Here is an 18,752-nt window from a genome sequence, read left to right as displayed (position 1 = left end):
TAAATTAACAATTGTCTTGAGCTAGAGATTCTGTTGACACTTTAAATAGTAAGGAGTGGTTAGTTGTTTGAAATTTACGAAGGAGCAAGCAGTAAGATTTATCTCTGTGGTGGATATTGATCCTTTGTTGGTTGGTACCTGGAGGGGAGGCACTGCACTGTGCCTTATGCGGAAAACATGGGGCTGGCGTGGGGTGGGGAATTAACTGACTCCAGTACAAACAACCTTTTGCAAGGGTTGTGTAAGCCATCTAAGAAAGTTTGAGGTTGGATGAATTTTGATATTCAAGATCCCAACAAATTAATTGTAAGTTAGGTAAGTTGCTGTTTGATTAAAAGATTAGGAGAGATTTACTTGGAAATACTCAGAAGAAACTATAGGAAAGCAATTTGATTTTCAACTTCCTTTAGAGTAACTTTATAGAAGCAAGATAAGAAGTAGTAATTGTTAACAATATACCACTTCCCTCCCTCTCTCGCCTCCCTCTTCTCCACCCCCCCACCCCCACCCCCTGCTTTAAACCAGGAAGCAATCACAATTAAAAGCAAGAAAATAAATGTTTTGACCATTTTTGATGGTATGTCATATCAAGGTGTTCCCTGTCGTTAAAGCTTTGTTTACCCCTCTGTGTATATATGTAAAAATTACAATGAAATATCAAACAAAATGAGGAGTGGGGAAGTTGAGTCATGTGTGTGTTCATTATTCCCATTTTACTACCTTGGACATCTTTCTAATAAATGAGTGAATACTTAGTTCTCATTCTCTGAAGTGTCCTTTCTTTTTCTTTCCGGTGTAACGAACCCTTGTATATGCAATAAACTTCATAGCTCTAATTCTGTCTTTTCTGAAGTTGACAGTTTGCATCAGGGTTGAGTTATATAGTCACAGGCATCCTGTTGGTGTTAATATTCTTCTGAGGATTTGGGCCCAAGACACCTTAAACCCCAATTTCCCAAATTAATGTGTATTAAATTATTTTCCTAGGAGAAATAGTCTGTGGATGTCAGGTTTCTAGAGAAAGATTTCTTTAGCTTCATAAAGTGAGATCTCACTTTCCTGTTAATCTTTTTTTCCATATTTGTGTGTCAAAAAAGGTATATATCACAGAAGCTGTTACCCTTGGAGTTGCTCAAGCTTTATGCAAAATGTTTGTCTGTTCCTTCCTCTTCCTTCCCCCCCCCCCCCCCCCCCTTTTTTTTTTTTTCCCCTCTAAAATAGCTGTTTGCTAAAAGAGCTGGAGGGAGTAATCCGTTATCAAGCAGTTGTGCCTGCTGGTTACACTAGGAGTCCGGACAGACTCTTGATTTAAAAAAAAAAAAAAACACCAAACCAGAAAACAGAAAAATAACAAAACCCAGAAGTAATTTTGTGAGCAGAAGTGACTAATAAAGCTTGGTTTCCTGTTAATTGTGCATAATGGTTGATGGGAGTCCCCATGTTAACGGCTTTGTTGCGATTAGGGCACCTGTAGGGGAAGATGTCTGCCCCTGCCCCCTCCAGTTGGTTCCCAGGGTGTTGCCCTGGGATTAAGCAAGGGGATGCTGTTGTAGGCTGCATGGATTTCGCCATCTCTTCTGCTACCCGCTTCCTTTTGAGGAGCACGCAAAGAGTTGTGTTGTCAAGTCAGGTGAGGTAGTCAAATTGGTAGAGGTTCTGAATGCAGATGCACACCTGACCGCGGGAGTGTTGCTGCTTTTATCTCCGTGTCACTCTCCTGACAGTAATTCAGGTATATTTACGTGTAAAAGATTTTGTTGGTTGTGATGATGCTTAGTCAAAATTAATAATTTAAAAATAAATCCAGGTCTGTCTGAGAGCAACGTTAAATCTAGAGGATGTAAACCAAATGTTTCTGAATACCACCTCTATTACAATTCTTTATAGTAAGGACTACATTCTGCCCTTCTGGTTTGTTTGCTTTTTATGGAATAGCTGTAGAAAATGTACATAATGGCTATTGTAAATATCAGCCTTCCGTTTGCTGCTCTTTGTAAAATTTTTAATTTATGTGCCATCACTTTTTTTTTTCCAAATAATAAGTAATCAAAAATACCTTATTGTATGAAAGAGTCCTTTCCATTTAGGCAGCTAGATAAGCAGCCCATTTCCTCTGAATGAATACCGCTACAGTTACTTACAGTAGTTACTGTATCTGGACTGAATTCAGGTTTTCCAGGTGTGTGTTTTTTATTGTACAGATGTTTTTTGAATGCACTTTGAGATAGACAGACAATGTTTAAACATTCAGTTGAATATTATATTTTTATGATAAACAGAGAAAGACTTGGGTGGAAAGAAATACCAATATACAGTAGAAAGTTGGGAAGGTATAGATAGGTATGAATTGTGGATGAGTTGAATCTGAGCTATTGGTGGGAAATGCATTTTGAGTTTTTGCATGTGCTGCATCTAAATGCTAAATTTTCCCTTATGTTTGCCATAATATAGGCCTCAGAATATTACATTTAGTTTCAGTAATCAGTTTTATTTGTTAAGTTATAACTAGAGAATTTGAAAATGGGCAACAGATTAAGGGTTGGGTTTTTTTATGAGCAATGCTGTGAAGCCAAGTTATACCAATAACTATTAACAAAACAAATAGGAATGTTTTGTGGTGAATTTTGAGTAAATACAGAGTAACCATCTAAAAATAGCTGTTAATACGGGCAGGAGTTGCCACACTTTCCTAAGGATTTGAGATCAGAAAAAAGTGTTCAGAGTGTGGGAGGGGAAACATTGCAGTTCTCGCGTTTTGTTTTGTTTTTTAATAGTTAAGGGGTGCAGTGTGGTATTATGGAAGTAATCTAGATTTGACCTAGGACTTGACCCATTTGTTAAGAATAGTTTAAAAGTAATAAGCTGTGTTTGGCAATTATATGGATGGGTGCATACATGACCCCTATGTTCAAATATAACTAATTCCAAATACACATTTGATACTTCATTGTGACTAATCTTCATTCTTAGCGATAGCATTTTGCTACTGTTTTCATATGGATAAGTGTTAAGAATTTGTAGGGTTTGGATTTCATTTTGATCATCTTTCATCTTGTTGTTAAGCTTGTACTGATTTAGTAAGTTGCTCAAGAACATGAACTGAAGTTGGTGGAGGAAAAAGAGGTGTCATGACAACCAGGGGTTTGAACTGGGGACTCTTGCTGAACAGGGAAAGGTGATGAAATAATCAGCAAAATGGGTTAGTCATATAATGTGGAACATAAATTGTCCATACTAAAAAGAAGTATTTGCTTTGCTTGCATTTTACCGTGAACCACTTCACTTGATCTTGTGATCTGTGCAACAAGGAGAAGTGAGCTATGAATTCACCTCCCTTCAAGTAATTTTTTCATAGAACAAACCTTCTATGAACTGATTCCAGAGTGAAAGGTAATGAATTCCTAGCACTCACTTTGCTTATGACTTATATTTTTGAAATGTTTTATTACCTTTAACTGGAAGCCATTTTTATGAGAGTGCAGTTTCCTTTTAAATATTTATGCAATGTATCTAGATTGATACTATTTAGAAATTATAAGCAGTAACTAAATTTTGTATGTTACTTTGTTCTGAAGTGTGTTTGCTTCATTGAGGTAACTAAAGCAGTATTCTATCTCCTGAAAACTTCTGCATTTGTATATAAATTAATGAATTTATGTTCTATGCTTTTCTGAAAATGTGTCCAACTTTCTTATTATCACATTACTTATCTCAAACTTGTTTGTATGTGCTGTGTCTGGCCATGGCTTTTCCTTTCAAGTTTCTAGTAAACAAAACTTTAGAGATAAAACTTGGGTGAAAGCATTCAAAGAATTTTCAGAACTCAGTGACTATTTTATGCATTTTGTATTACAACTTGCAAAACAATTCTCCAGTGCATTGGATGTGTGCAAGATCACCTCTTTTACCCATGTTTGGAGGGAAAAAAAAAGCATATAAAATTTTGAAAAAAATGCCTGGACTTGGCAGATGAAGAACAGTTTGTATTGATACGAATTCTTGGGTTTGATTAGTTTATAGTTTGAAACTGAGATATTTAATCCTTTGTTTACAGGAAGAATGTTAATTTTACTTGCTGTCTCTTTTTATCTTAAGCTGATAAATAAAGCCATATAATCATCTTGTTACGAAATTGTGTTGTCATAGAAAAATTGCCTTTTATCAGTGTAGCAGTAAGTAAATGCTTTAATCTATGTAGCCTATCGTAACAGGCATAAAGCAGTACAACTCTGTTACTACTGGGAGTAAGATTCAAAAAAGGCGCTTAATTTAGATTCAGCCCTGCAATTACATGCATGTGAGAGTTCATGGTTTTGAGTTCTGTGTTGTTTCTGACTCAGCATTGATGGGGCATCGAAATGGTGTGCTCAGTAGCACGAAAGTCAGTTCAGATGTATGGCTTAGTGAATCCCTTCACTTACATTCATGAGCAACTCCAAAGGCTTAATTTGAAACAACATGCCTTTAAAAGATGATTTTAAAACCTTTTTTATAAACATAAGGGGGACTGAAAAACTGAACAGAGAAACTGAATAAAAAATAAGTTGATGTTTCTTTCTGGTTTCATAAACAATTTTGTCCATCAGTGATCTGGGTTCCAGAATTGTTCGTTACTGCGTCCTTGGTGATACAAAGGATGCATGGATCAAGGCAAAAAGGGCTGTGGTGCAAGAGTGTCTTACACACGTGCATGTGCACACACAGGCATACATGGTTTATGTAGGAACTTACTACTTACAGAAGATGCATGCTGTAGGGTAGTTACAGGTGTTGGGAACTATATTTGTTATCTTCAAAATCCGAGATTGCGTTGAAAGCTTGCTTTATATTAATGGGGATCATTGATCTCTTTTGAAATACTAATAGATTTTAGTGATTCATCTGCATTGAAGATTGAATGATTAAAATTGCCATAAGGTGAAATGCGGTCAAAATAAAAATATCATAATCAGCATTATTTTGCAGTGATCACTTAATCAGGAAGAAAGCAAAGATGATTGTAGTTGAGAAATAGAGTGCCGGATCTGGTGCACAGTTAGGTACTTAAGCATTATGATATGTCTTTATTCTCAAGTGGGCCAAATCAAGTTTATTATAGGCAATTTACATTCTAATGGCACCGAACTTTCAAATGATAATTGTTTTAATTACATTAGTTTTAAGGTGACTGAAAGAGTGCTGAAGTTCTAGGATCTTTGAAGATCTTTAAAGAGTGCCATTAGTTTAAGAAAAGACTACTCTTAAAGTTGTAATTCCTTAAAATGTAGTGAAACTAAGGAGGGTTCTTGAAACATTGCTTACCAGCACATTTATTAGAATTCCTGTCTTTTTGTGTCAATGCAAAAGAACTATACAATAAGGAACACACTCAGTTGCATTACCCAGCTTGAATACAAGAAGCGAGCAAATGAGTAGTTTACAGTTCTTACAGGAGAAATAATATAGGTTGATGGCAGTAAAATGGTGTGAGGTATGCGTGGAGTGGGTACTTAAGCTGTGGAGGTGGAAAAATTTCTGTGAAGGTGGGAAGGTTGTTTTGTTTTCTTCTTTTGTCACTGGGAACTTGAAATTTGAATTAAAAAGCAGTTGTGGAGAATGCAGTAGTGTAGTTTTCATTGCACTTACGGTGTTTTAACACTCAGCAGCAGCATTTTACTGTGGTGTATTTATGAAGTGCAATACTATCTATTTTCTTATTTTTACTAATTTCACAGTAACCCATATGATATATCAGGCAGTGCAAAACTTACTGCAAGCAGTGTTCAAAAATCACGGTTTATTTATTTGGATCACAAATGCTATTTTAAAAATATATCTAATGACAATGAGTAGTTACTTCTTAAGAGAATTAAAAAATTGACTGGAAAATGTGTATTATTTTAACCTAGGCAAAGTTCCTTCTCCCAATATTAAGTTCTTACTATAGTTTTGAATATTTCCATTTGACATACGTTATAGCAGAGTAATTCTTGCTTTTATGAATTTTGAGTGTTATTTTAATGTTTGCATTTCAGTTTAATGCCAGGTATAGATCATGAATGCAGGACTTCATGTTACATCTTTAGTTGTGAATGTTGTCCATAGAGGCAGAATTAGGACTGTAATTGTGTGCATTTGTACAATATTCACTACCCAGATTTCTCCAGTCCTGAGTCTTTTGAGATCTGTCGCAATGCAAATATAAACAGTGCCAATGAAACCTGCTGTATATGAAGTGCTTATGGAGCAGGCTTATGCCATGCTTTTAAAGAGGAAAGAAGGTATATTGTTAGATGGTGTGTCAGTTCATACGGTGGGTGCTTGCCTGCGACATCCTGAAGAATTTGCCTGCTGTTAGAGCTCAGCTGCATTACTAGCCTTCTGCTCAGAGGCCCTTGCAGCTTGTTGGGAAGCGTCTGTAATGATGTGCAGTGAATATGGGAGTAAAGCACCATGATGGAAGAGTGAGGCAGGACTCAAATGATTCATGTGTTGCATGAGACTTGACAAGTGTGCATTTTGACAAGTCCTAAGTGTAAGTATATGCTAAGAATACATGGCTACACAAACAAGTCATTTTGAGAGCAGGGTTTGTGGAGTATCTGCTCAGCCCCCTTCTCACAAGGGTCAGAGCATATCCTTTAACTAATGAAAAGGGCTTTCAGTTTTAAAGGGCTTTCAGTTTTACAGAGCTTTTACAGCTTTTATTCCTCAAAAATGAAAATGAATAATGTTAGTTGCACACTTAAGATGGAACGAAGCTCTCGGTATCAGCCAAAGAAAATGAAGCACCTGATCTCACTGTATTTGCTTTATATAGATGACTGTAAAAACAGTCTTTCCTTTTAATTAAAATTCTGAAGTAAAAGGCAGGCAGGCAGATGTTGTGTAGCTCAAGTCGTTTGTCAGTCACAATTTAATGAAAAGTAAAGGCCCTCAAGACTGCTGGTGATAAAAGGAGAACAGAAACGAATCAGGGAATTTGAGAAAGGGTGATGGCAGGGCATCATCACTGGAACTGGGACTTTGGAAGAGGGACTGTAGCTGGGTAGACCAGAGTTTGAAATAAGAAAGAAATGAGAGAACTAGCAGAACTTTGCTCGTAGGGTAGCTTCTGTGACTGGCAGGGCAACTGGATGGGGGCCTGGAGGTAAAGAGAGACATTAGCAGACCAATACAAGAAGCAAGCAAGGTACAGATGTGAAGAAAACTGAGGTGACTGTGGGCAGAAAACATCAGGTGTGGTGGCAAAGATGTGTAGGGACAGGACAGAGTGATATTGGATGACAGGTCTTGTGGGAGAGGTGGGGACTGAATAGCTGAGAAGGAAAGTGTTGGGATGAGGCGTCACAGCAGGGAAGAGGTGAAAATGGATCATGTTTGTGAGAGGCAGGAGAAGGGAGTGTAAGGCGGGCTGCATTATTACACAGATGTTTGAGTATCCCTTAAAAATATTTCTTTCTCCACCTTTGGAAATGGAACAGGAGACTCCTAAAGTGCTGTGAAATACTTGGGAATATGAGCAGAGAGGTCTTCATTAGTGCTGGTGCATGCAGAGTGTGACAGCCTGCAGCACTTGGTCTTTTAGTCGGTGAGGATCGTGTACTGGATGCCTGTGTTCTGTGGACAAAAGTTGCTAGTTTTCCTCTGGTAAAACACTTCTATGTTGTTATAGTATGCAGCAAAATTTTGAGAGAGAATTAATTTCTATTTTTTAAGTGAGAGTTTTCCTTTAATATTCCTTCAGTAAATCAGAATTTATTTGAATTACAAATAAAACGTATGTCTTGAACAATACTTTAGGGATACAAAACCATAAATGCACAACAAAGGAAATGACAAAATTAATGATGCCTCCACAGCTACCTTGACAGAGTGTGTATTACAGGCTTCTAGTGTGGTCACAAAATACCTGTTCTTTAGAGTGGAGCACTGTTACTTGACATGCAATTATTTCTACAGCCCCACACCCGCCTTTTTTGTTCTCTTCTTCTTGAAAATTACTGTGTGGTTGTACACTCTTGGTTTATTGTGTAATATTTGATTTTTTTCCCCCCCTGATATTCATCAATATATAATATTTCTCAATCAGTAAGGTAGTATTTTTCAAAAGCCTAGTCAGATCAGACTGTTATCTCTTCTACATAATAAAAAGTACTGCATTGAGGGGCTGAGACTTTTACTTAAAGTATTCATTTTTAATGCCTGTTTTTCTTTTCCTTTTTGAGAACATTTAGTAATTCTAACTACAGGTCTGATTGACTTTATTTACAGCTTAAACGTCCAGCGTTTTTTGGCAGTCAGATACCAACATATTGAGTTAAGTGTCAAATACTGAGGAATGCAAAGTTTAAGCTTGACTGTCAGAAGTGTGATTTTAATTGACTTATCTCCAGCTCCATGACAGCATGAGGGATGGAGTCTAAGCAGTGTTCCGCTGTATAAGCTTAAGACCACCTTTTTCCTCCTTTTTTTAGCCATTCAGGCTTTTTAAATGTCACACAACTTTTTCTGTCTGCTCTTGATTTGCTCCCAGATCATTTCCCTACTCTTTACTAGGTGGAACAGGAGTCCTATAGTAAAGATTTTACTGACTGTGCTACAAGAATTGCATCAGAATTCTAATGCACAGCAGGATGAATTAAAATTCAATGTTTCACTTTGCTCTAGTATAATAATATTTAAACATAGGGTGGTTTACTGAAATTCTTGTGACGAGAAAGAATGGTAATATAAAAAAAAAATGGTCGTATCTTGATGTGGTATGGAAGTGTTGCCCAGATTTGCAGTGGGTGTTTCATGAATGCAGGGATTATTTTTCATCCAAGTCTGGAGAGGAAAAAACCAGAACTACTCTCGTATGTTTGGGAAAGATATTTTATTTATCTTTCTGATTCTAAAGTTCCTGTTGAAGGATCTTTTGTGGTAGCTGTAGCCAAAGATATCTGGATGGTCTCCACTTGACCTAGATGAGAACAGATTTCTAACCTTCCCCCCCTCCCCCCAGATGAATAGGATCCAGAATATTGTGTCTGTCTATACCGTAGTACAGGAATTTGTGGACATGCTTCTCATTCTTGGAAAATGCCAGATTCTTAACTTGAACTTAAGAGATGTTGGCACTTAAATGTTCACCAGGAAAAACATATTAAAAATGTTCTGATGGAGCGAAAACTGAATCTTAACTGTTAGAACTAAGAATGGTATTTGTGGCTTATATTTTTTACACTGCCTTAACTAATGTTCTGTGGTTCAGCTTACTATTGCTGTCTCTCTACAGTGTTTTGCCCCTGGTTTCCTCCAGGGAGTTGGCAAAAACTGCAACAAAGCTTTCTTGTGCTGTTTTGCCAACCTTAGGTGGGTGGAGAGGAGAGATTTCTTTTCAGTCTACTCTCAATTATATTAGGCTTTAAGCAGCTCTGCCTTGCTGATTGTCAATTATTTCTCTGTTGTTTTGAGAAATGCTGTTTATTTTGGGAGGAGTATTTTCTTACACCTCCTTTCTGGAGTTTTTTGAAACCTCCAGCTATGGTCTGTCTTCAGTCAAAAATGATATTTATACATTTCATGATCACAGCTGATAGAAGCCAGTGGAAAATAAAAACTTTGGGTTTGGACTGAGCCAGTAAAATAAAAACACTTGTTAAATTCCTTCCAGGAATTTAGCAGAAATTTCAAAACTGCAGAAGGCTTCTAAAAACATATTTTATTCTGCTTTGTTCTTTTTTTCTTTTTGTAATTTTTTTTTCTGTTTCAAGGACAGCATTAGGAAGAATCAGAGAGCCTTCTGATATCCAGTGAAGTTGACAGTCTGTTAGGTTATGCGTTGGGTTCTTTTCTCCTTTGCGTGGGAAAGCTCTGTATGTATTTTTGTAATTAAGTTTTAACTAGCAAAGGAAAGGGGGCTTTGTCTTGAATCGGCAAGCAGCTAGTTTCCCATGGTGGCTGTTTTCTTTTCCATTATATTTCCTTCATAGTGAACTTTCATTATTACTGTTGGCAATTCTGGTGGATACAGCTTTTAATTTCTGTATCTTTGGCTTGACATGGTATTTTACATTGACCGATGCAGTGGGCAGAAGACTGGGTTTGCTGTGTGATACCTGGATCACTAAGGAAGTATGTTTTGTAGTTCTGTTGGGAAGCAAGACGTGGGTGTCTTACTGAGAGCTGCCAGTGGAGGATAGAGTGTTCCATCTGAGCAGGGTTAGCTAGCCTGTTTATCCAAAAAGCAACTGGGGCATCAGTGAGGCACCAAGAGGAATTCCTAAACACTGTTCTGTTCTGGTGGGGTTTTGGTTGAGTTCCCCCCCCCCCCCCCCCCCCCAATTCAAATCAGTTGCGGGGACCCATTTTCAACTGCTGCTCTTCTCCAGTTCTACAGCCCTTCCTTTAAACAGTCAACATGATTTTCATCTCACTTAGGTTTAATTTCAACCCATGGTTACAGCAGCTCTGGTTTGCGGCAGTGCTTTGCAGGGGAGGGAGAGGGGCATTAGCAGGTGAGGGAGGAGGAAGGTGCTCACCACTAGCTCCCCTCCCCCAGCCAGCAGGTTAATGCTGAAAAAATCTGAATTTCAGGGTTAGCCCTGCCCAAACTCTGCAGACAGAAACCAGGAGCTGAAGGGGGAGAGAGCAAGGAAAGAGCATGAGACTAACCCTGCAAATAAAGCAGATACTGGTTTGACTTTGTTTGGTGTCACATGTATAATCCCAGTACTGAACTGTACTGGTTTATCAACCATGTTGCTGTACTCCCTGTGTCAGGTCTTCAGGAAATGGACTTTTATCTTCAAGAGTTTAAAAATTAAACCCCGTGGTATTAAGTGTGCTGTAAGTAATGCTAGTAACTGCTCCCCCGTGGTAAATATGATAAATAGGCTGTTGAAGCTCAATGTCAGTACTGCAGAACCCATTGTTTTGCCTCTCTTCTGCTTGACAGTTGTTGTAATAAAGTCCTCCCTTTTCAGGGCCGGGGGGTAGAGCGTATGCTCCTCTGTGCCTGGCTTGGCAGCTGGAGTCCTGCTGACTGTTTATTCGATGTGCTTAACATGTTACTTTGGGTGAAGTTCTAGTTAATTTCAAACACTTGTTCAATTCTTTTACTGATGTTTATTGTTTGAATGAATTATAAGCATTAAGTGGAGTGAGTGGCTAGAACATAAAATGTGGGGAAAGGCCCACAGAATTTAATAACTTGAATAGCCATGACAGGTTCGCTTTGTTTGAAAAAAACAGCTTAGCTTACTAGTTCAGTACGCTGGTTACCCCTGAGGGTGAATTTGGAGATTGTTTTTGTTTTTTTTTTCTTGCCACGTGTAATTGATGAAGTGCAGAGAGTCTTGCCAAGAGTGGGGTGGTGCAGTTTTCCCAGGCAGGCTGGGATCTGAATTATTGACCAGGTGGGGTGGTGGTGGCCAGGGATTTTGTAGAACAGTTTTTATAGGTAACGTATCTATCTATCTCCTCCACAGTGATTGATAGCAATGTAGAGTATTTCTCAGAGTAGCCTCCTCCACAGAGTCTGTGACTTGTCAGCTTGTGACCATAGAAAACTTGCTGGCAAATTTGAAAGTTCTGCATAATGAACTTTGGTTCCTGCTGAATTGAAAAAAATCCAGGAGCATCTGGGGGACATGCTGCCCACACTTAGCCTGTGGTTTGGAGGAGGAAGAATTCTATTTGGCGCAGCAAACTGCTGGTCCCTAATCTGTATCACACATGGCTAGCAACCTTGAAAAGAAGGGATGTCTGTTCAGAAACATTGGCTATCCCTCTGTATATTTCTGTAGGTTGAATGAAGTACCAAGGGAAATGCCCATACTGCCTTTTGCTCTCAAAAAGCTGCAGTGTGTCACTCTGATATCAATGATCAAGGAAACTGCAGCCCCTTCTGACAGAGGGTGGTGGTGTTTTATGTTCACTGTATGATGAATCTGTTTAGGGGGATGGGGATGTAAACAGGGCAGGGCTGCAGACCTGTATGTTTTAACAAAGCTGCATCGCAGGGTCCCCTTTGAGCACATTGCATTTTGAAAACAGTTCCCTGACCTTACAGTTTGCTGTCTTCATAACAGCTCATATGACATTGCCAAACTAGTTGCAAAAAGTCTGCCTGTTAACCTCATAGTCTGGAAAGCTGGATGTATGAAACGGCTGTCTGAAGATATGCCTTCCAAGACCCTTGGCCAGGCCAAGTTTTCTGTAGTTAAGATTGTTGTTGCCACAAGAACAGCAGATGTTTGCGCAGCAGACAAACAACATTGATGATAAAACAAATTGACCTTTTTTGGAACAAGCTATTTGGAGCACATTCCTAGGGAGATATTTTTTTTTTTTTTTCTTCTCTTTGTTTTTTCCTTCTCCCCCCCTCCTTTCCTTTTCTTGGACTGTATCTTTCTTCATAAAACTGCTTGGCTATACATTGACATGTCTGTTGCTAGAGGTGATTAAAAAAAAAAATACAGAGAAGGGTTTAAAAACTTTTCCACTAACACTGGTGCTGCAGATCATTAAATCTAATCCAAACCTATTTTTGTCGGCCGTATTTTACTGAAGTAGTTATAATGATGTTTATTTTTCCAGTGTCCCTATGGGAACCCTGGAAGATTTAAAAATGTAATAATTAAAGAATGACAGGCCTTCCCTTACAATATAAAGTGAGGAAGAGTTTTGTGGTTTAAGCAGCTATGCTGCTGCTTGTTAACAAGATATTTTGCCTTGTATTCTAGCCAGGCCTATAATGGTCAAAAAATGTTGAAGTTGAGAACTACACGTTTGTTTTTAATCAGTTGTTTTTCAAGTTAAAAGTCTTTAATGGCTTGTTTTAATTTGTTTAGTAGTATTAATGTTTGTATTAAATCATTTGGTACAGTACAGCTGAGGCTGTGTCACTACTTTTTGTTGTCACTTACTTTTTCTATTCCAAGACCTTTCTTTTAAGGTATAAAAGACAAATTGAAAGTTTGGGGAATCTCTGTGAACTTGAGTAATACTTTAAAAAGTATTTCAGATGTACTATTAAACCTGTTTTAGTTGTATAGTTAAGTATTTTGAATAATATTATTATAAACTTGAGGTAAAAATATCACTAAATTGAAAATCTTAGTGTTGTGTGCACCTTTACTATTTGCATCTAAACCGTAGGTTTTTTAATCATAAGCTGATGTTCCTGTATTTATAATAAATGTAATTCCTGGTAGAGAACTGTTTCCTGGTATCAGGAATTTTTGGAACCTCTGGGATTGGTAAAGGTTTTCATCCATTGAACTAATTACGTTAGTGGAGGTGTGTTGTATTGCTTTATGGGAGAAACATAAGAGGCTGCATTTCTGCATTGTTTTTTCACATGTGATTTACAATGCTAGTCTAAGGACTAGGATAAAGAAGGTTTTTGTGGGTCTTTTTAGGTATTAAAACTACAGGTAGCTCGCGTCTTGACTTAATTTTATAAACTGCCTTGCTAAGTAGTAGGCAGTAGGCTTTTGGACAAGGATTTTGTAGTGCCTTGAAGGGGTGTGTGTTAATATCAAAATTCTAAATTGAATGGCAGGTTATCTCTGTCAGTATTAGGGTTTGGGTTTTTTGAGCAGGATTAGTTCATAACATTAGAAGGACAAAATACTGAATTCCAGGAGAGGCCAAATTTGGTTTCTTACATGTGTCTAGATATAATTTGGTTGTTGTGTAGGGTCATTTGCTTTTGGAGCTTTTGAAAACCAATTCCCATTTCTGTTTAAAACATTGTTCTGGTCAAATCGTTCTGCAGTATGATACTTGGTAGAATTCTTCAAGTAAAGCTGTGCTAATTCCGTCATCCTCTGTATAGATAGAAGTGGACATAGATGGGTCCGTGTACCATGAAAGCATAATCTAAACATTTTTGTGGTCCATGTGAAATGGCTACCTTATGGTGGGCTTTTTTGTTTCCTTCTTGATCCAAGTATATGATGGTCAGTGCCTTGTCTGTTACAAAAATACTGTCTCTGTTCTATCCATATGAAACTGTGGGTAAAGTATCTGAATTTGCTTGTTCAAAGATCATTGAGAAAGACTGCCTTTGAGCCAGAATCTGAAATTAACGTTTTCTGAGACTCATTCCATTCCTGTGTACACTGGCTTATACAATGTTCTTTTATGTGCAACTTTTATGAACTGTATTTACTGGAGCTTCTGTTTTAGTAGTAGATTTCATAGTGTAAAGTATTAAGCATGATTTTAAAACAATTATTTAAAAACCAACTCATTTTCCTGCCTAGTTATTTTAGTAGTTGCATTTTTTGTCTTCTTTAGCAAAGGTTGTGTTATGTGGTTTTTGAGGTAGAGTTATCAGTAACTTGGCTGTTTTGCCTGCATGCAGAGAGCATGCATTAGTGAACCAGGACGGGTTTAGTTGTAGTGCTCAACGGGGCTGAGAAAGGGGAGCAGTCCTCCTGATACTGTTTCATTGCAAAGAACGCTGGGGTTACCTGACTGGAATACAATACCCCATTTTGCGTACTGCTTGCAAAGATCTTGTAACAAGAGGGGAGAAAGAAGGTGGAAATGAAGCTTAACTTTATATACTTGGGTTTTTTCCATTGAATGTATTAGTAGTGTCTTGCGTACAACTCTTCTTGCTTCCAGAAGCCAAGAATTTATTACTACATCTTGAAGAAGTGGTCTCCAAAAATATTGCATGTCTAGGTCAATATTACTCTTCCAGTTATCATTCATCAGCAATTTTTTTTTTAATTGAATAAAATATGCTTTTCCTGTTTGGCAGATAAACTAATTTTGTCCGAAGTGAAATCTTCATTCTATTATATTTTGCTTTTGCAATCAAAGTTAACATACAGCACAGAGGCAATGAATGTCTGTGAACTCACAAGACTGTAGAAAAAAATATTTTCTTTCTTTAATTTTTTTTAAAAAAAGCTAAAGCAAACTTCATAAGCTTTTTCTCGCTTAGTTCTTACTGGTCAATATTTCTCGCTTTAAACTTCATTATGTTACATTAGGGAATATAGGTGTGTAAGCCAAATATCTGTTGTTTTCAGGGCTCTAATTACATCTATTTTATGTTACTGTTACCTTGTTTGGTGTGGGGTTTTTTTTGTTTTTGTTTTGGTGTGGGTTTTTTTTCCCTAAATGATGGATATTTTCTTTTGTTTCAGCCAAACCTTTTACATCTAAAGTGAAACAGATGCGACTGCATAAAGAAGATTTTGAAATCCTGAAGGTGATTGGTCGAGGAGCCTTTGGGGAGGTATGTGTGTGAAGGAGGTATTGAATAATGCTTTTGCAAATCTGCAGCACTGAGGAGAGACAGTTAATAGCAACTTACTGATGTACAGGTTTTTGCATTGTTTAGCCATAATGGATATTGTAGGCCCACCTAATGTTTGATGCAAGTACTTTTTGATTTATACATTCTTTGACAGTTCTTTTTAAGTCTCTTAAATTTGGAGAGAAGGCAAGTTCACATGGATTAAAAGGCCATGTTTCAACTGTCTGATTATAAATCATTTGCTTGTTTCTAATTCTTTCCAGTCAGCAGGCAGAGGCCAGTGAGTTACTGATGGTACAAAGATCTAGCCATTTCTAATCATCTTAATAACTAAATGGTCTGAAAGCAGTTTTCAGCAACTTAAATAGCCAAACATTGATATTGACATTCTAAGAACACAGAGAAATCTCTACTCATGTCATTTAGTTTCCTATTTTTAATGACTGAATATTTTTTCCTCTATTTCTTTTAAAGAGTTTAGCAAATGTTTGTTTCTTTTTCAGTTGTCATCTACTTCTATCAAACTATACAATTTTTTGTTGCTTCTGATTAAGCTGTCAGACAAGGCTGTTAATCACTAGGTTTTACAGTAGGTATGTCAGATTATATAGTTTGAGGAACCTGAATAGATGTTAGCTTTCTGCCTGTCCTTGATTATATTAGGTGCACAGGCTTTGTTCCTCATACAGGAGACTACGTATGCAGAAAGAGCAAGGTAATGTATGACAGTGCCTTGAATTTTTGATAGCCAAATATACTGCAGATGGGAGGAGTATGCAAATCTTCTGCATAAGGTGCTCCATACAGTTTGAAAAAATGTGTGAACTGAAACCCAAAGTGTAAGAAAAATTTTCTCAGCAATGTCTTAACAGGTTTTGGAACTGGAAATATTTTCTTTTGGTTTTTTGAGTTCTCTTTGGTATGAGAGCATCTCTGGAGGCTCTGTGGCATGTGGCAGGTAAGAGTTGGTTTCAGGTTCACTTACGTGTTTGCATCATGTGAGAATTAGTCTACTAGTCTGTAGTTACGGAAGAAAAGAATTCTATAGGTAGTATGTAAAGAACAAATTTTTACTGTAGGGTGTGTCACTGCATACTCTGATGATGCAGACATGCAAATATCATTGGGCAACTGTAAAAATAGCAATAAAAGAGTAGTATTTATTTAGCTACTTTCAGTTGGTTTTGCTCCATCTGGAGTAATGCTTATCTGTAAAGGAGACTGGAGGCTGAAGTTAGTCATGGATAATTTATCTTTAGTCTAAACCTCTGCAACAAAGAGAATGTTGCATGCTCCATTTTGATGTAAACGCTTTTGCTTAAAACATCAGCTTTTCTCAGTGCTGCCATAGTAGTTGCAGCTCAGTTCATGTACAGATTGTATAAGATGTAAGCAAAATCACTGACGTAGGTGCTTTCTTGTCAGAAGAATCGTATGTGAAACCTGTCTTACATTGTTTTTAAGAGAAGCCGGTTTTGTCTGCTACATCAGCATCAAACTCCACAGCAGCTAAACCACAAAGAAACTGTAGTTTTTTCTCAGGAAGCTTTTTTGTGGTGAATCATCCCATGAATAGTGAGAGTGTAACTTTCCCCATCTTTTTCTGGGGACAGTCTAATTGATTCGTTCTCTTTTAGGAACAGTGTTTCTTTCTTATTCCTTATCTGAGAAAGATAGCGTGACTCTACTGAATTGGCAAAAATCTTGACTTAAAAGAGGAAGACTGAAATTCTCTCAGTGAAGGTTTTGTACTAAACATTTGCAGGGATATATGTTAAATTTTCTTACTAGCTTAAAGAAGACAAGCTTCAAGTCCTACACAGACATATGTCTAAGAAAACAAGTTCTGTATGAAATTACTAATTTTCCTTTAAAATAACCAGTAAATATCCAAGCAAAGAGGAAAATGGTCCCTGAGAAAAGGACCACCAAATTTTACTGCTACTTAAGCCACCAAAAACTATATTAATATTAAATTGCCAAATACTTGTATGATTCAGTAGACTACAGTAGTTTACTGAGACAGATTAAGAAATCTGAAAGAATGTATTTTCTTTCCAGCAAACTATTATTGAGACCAAGGTTGCTTTAGGTTACTGGGAGGAGTAATTTTTGTCTCCTGAATCAACATAATTCTGTAGACTACAAAGTAAGTGCAAGTTTTTTTTGGCACAGTCTCGGACTTGTTCTTATTTTGATTTTACGCTACTCAGTTTCTTCAATTTGCATAGTCAAGAAATATTTCCCTTTTTGTTTTTACAAGTTTGATGTAGTCAAGAAGTAGTTTAAACTATTTATTGCTTGCAACTGTAAGAGTTCATTGTTCCTAGTTTTCTTTTTCCCTTTACCCTGCTTACTGTCAGTCTGGTAATGCTTGCTTTTTGTCAAATTAATGACATGCACCCTTCCCACCACATGCATACATTTACTTATTTAAATTTTTATGTTAGAGAATGCTGTCTTTAGAAAACACAGATGTTTTGCTTGGAGGAGGAGGATGATGATGATTATCCTGGTAAAATGAATAATGTGGGCATCAAGTGTTCCGTTGTGCTGGCTTTGGGCAGCATGGTTTGAAAACCTTAAGAAAAAACTCTATAAACAAGGAGACTTTAAACTTGGGATTTGAAGGATGCTGCTAGGAAAGGTGAAGCAACTGGCCAACAGCTCTTAGCAGTGTCTTTCAGCAGTATGCAAGTGTGGCTTATTGAAGGTTCTAGCTGATACTAAAATATTCAGATAATTCTATTACTGCTTTAAAAATAAACAAACAAACAAAATCCCAAAAAACTTCAGTGCTTCCTTATGCAAGCAAATATTATGTCATTATGTTGTTGATATTTTGAAGACTATGAATTTTGTAGCTCTGAGCACTAGTTGGTTACTCCTAAATTTTGACATCCAGTTAAGAACAGTAAGATTGCTTCTTCCTCTTTCTGGAGGGCTGTGTACTCTTGACAAACAAGAAAACCAGTGCTGAGGCTTTTTTTGTTGTCGTCTTTTTTTTTTTTTTTCTTTTTTCTTTTTTTTTTCCCTCCCCATTTCAATTTTAATAGCTTCTGTGTCAGCTTTTTTTTCTGTATAAGACTGTTGCTTTTTAAGCAAAGGAAATGTGCAGACATGTACCGTAGAGACAAGTAGCTGAGTTTGGGGCAGAAGGTGTCTGACAGCGTGCCAGACTATACTGCTGTTTGTGGGAAATATGGAAAACTGTTGAAAGAATGGGGAAAAAAACCTATCTGACTAAACCAAGATGTTTACATCAGCACATACCAATCATTTTTTGTTGGGCTGCTCACAGGAAAATATAAATTTAAAAAACCTCCAGCCTTTAAAAGCCCAATTTTAAGAAATTCCAGTAGCAAGACACTTCAGGATTGCTAGACAGTAATGATTACCCTTTCTTCTGTCTTGACAGCTTCACTTGGGGAAGGGAGAAGATCAAAACGGCACTCCGTGTATATGGGTTTTGTGTATGTTGTATATACTTTTGTGTGTGTGTAAA

General features: G+C 37.3%; 1 protein-coding gene across 7 annotated transcripts in view; it reads left to right on the top strand.

Moving 5' to 3' along the window:
- Nucleotides 1-18,752, top strand: part of CDC42BPA (CDC42 binding protein kinase alpha) — a 188,876-nt gene that overhangs the window by 46,459 nt on the left and 123,665 nt on the right. For all 7 annotated transcript variants that reach the window (XM_080408787.1, XM_080408785.1, XM_080408784.1 and 4 more), the window contains exon 3: nt 15,135-15,226. In XM_080408787.1, the coding sequence (XP_080264913.1) occupies nt 15,135-15,226 (92 nt within the window). The remainder of the gene's footprint in view (nt 1-15,134; nt 15,227-18,752) is intronic.

The sequence above is a fragment of the Falco punctatus genome, assembly GCF_963210335.1.
Source record: "Falco punctatus genome assembly, chromosome: 12".
In the NCBI taxonomy this organism is placed as follows: domain Eukaryota; kingdom Metazoa; phylum Chordata; class Aves; order Falconiformes; family Falconidae; genus Falco; species Falco punctatus.
This window is presented reverse-complemented; position numbering and strand designations above follow the sequence as displayed.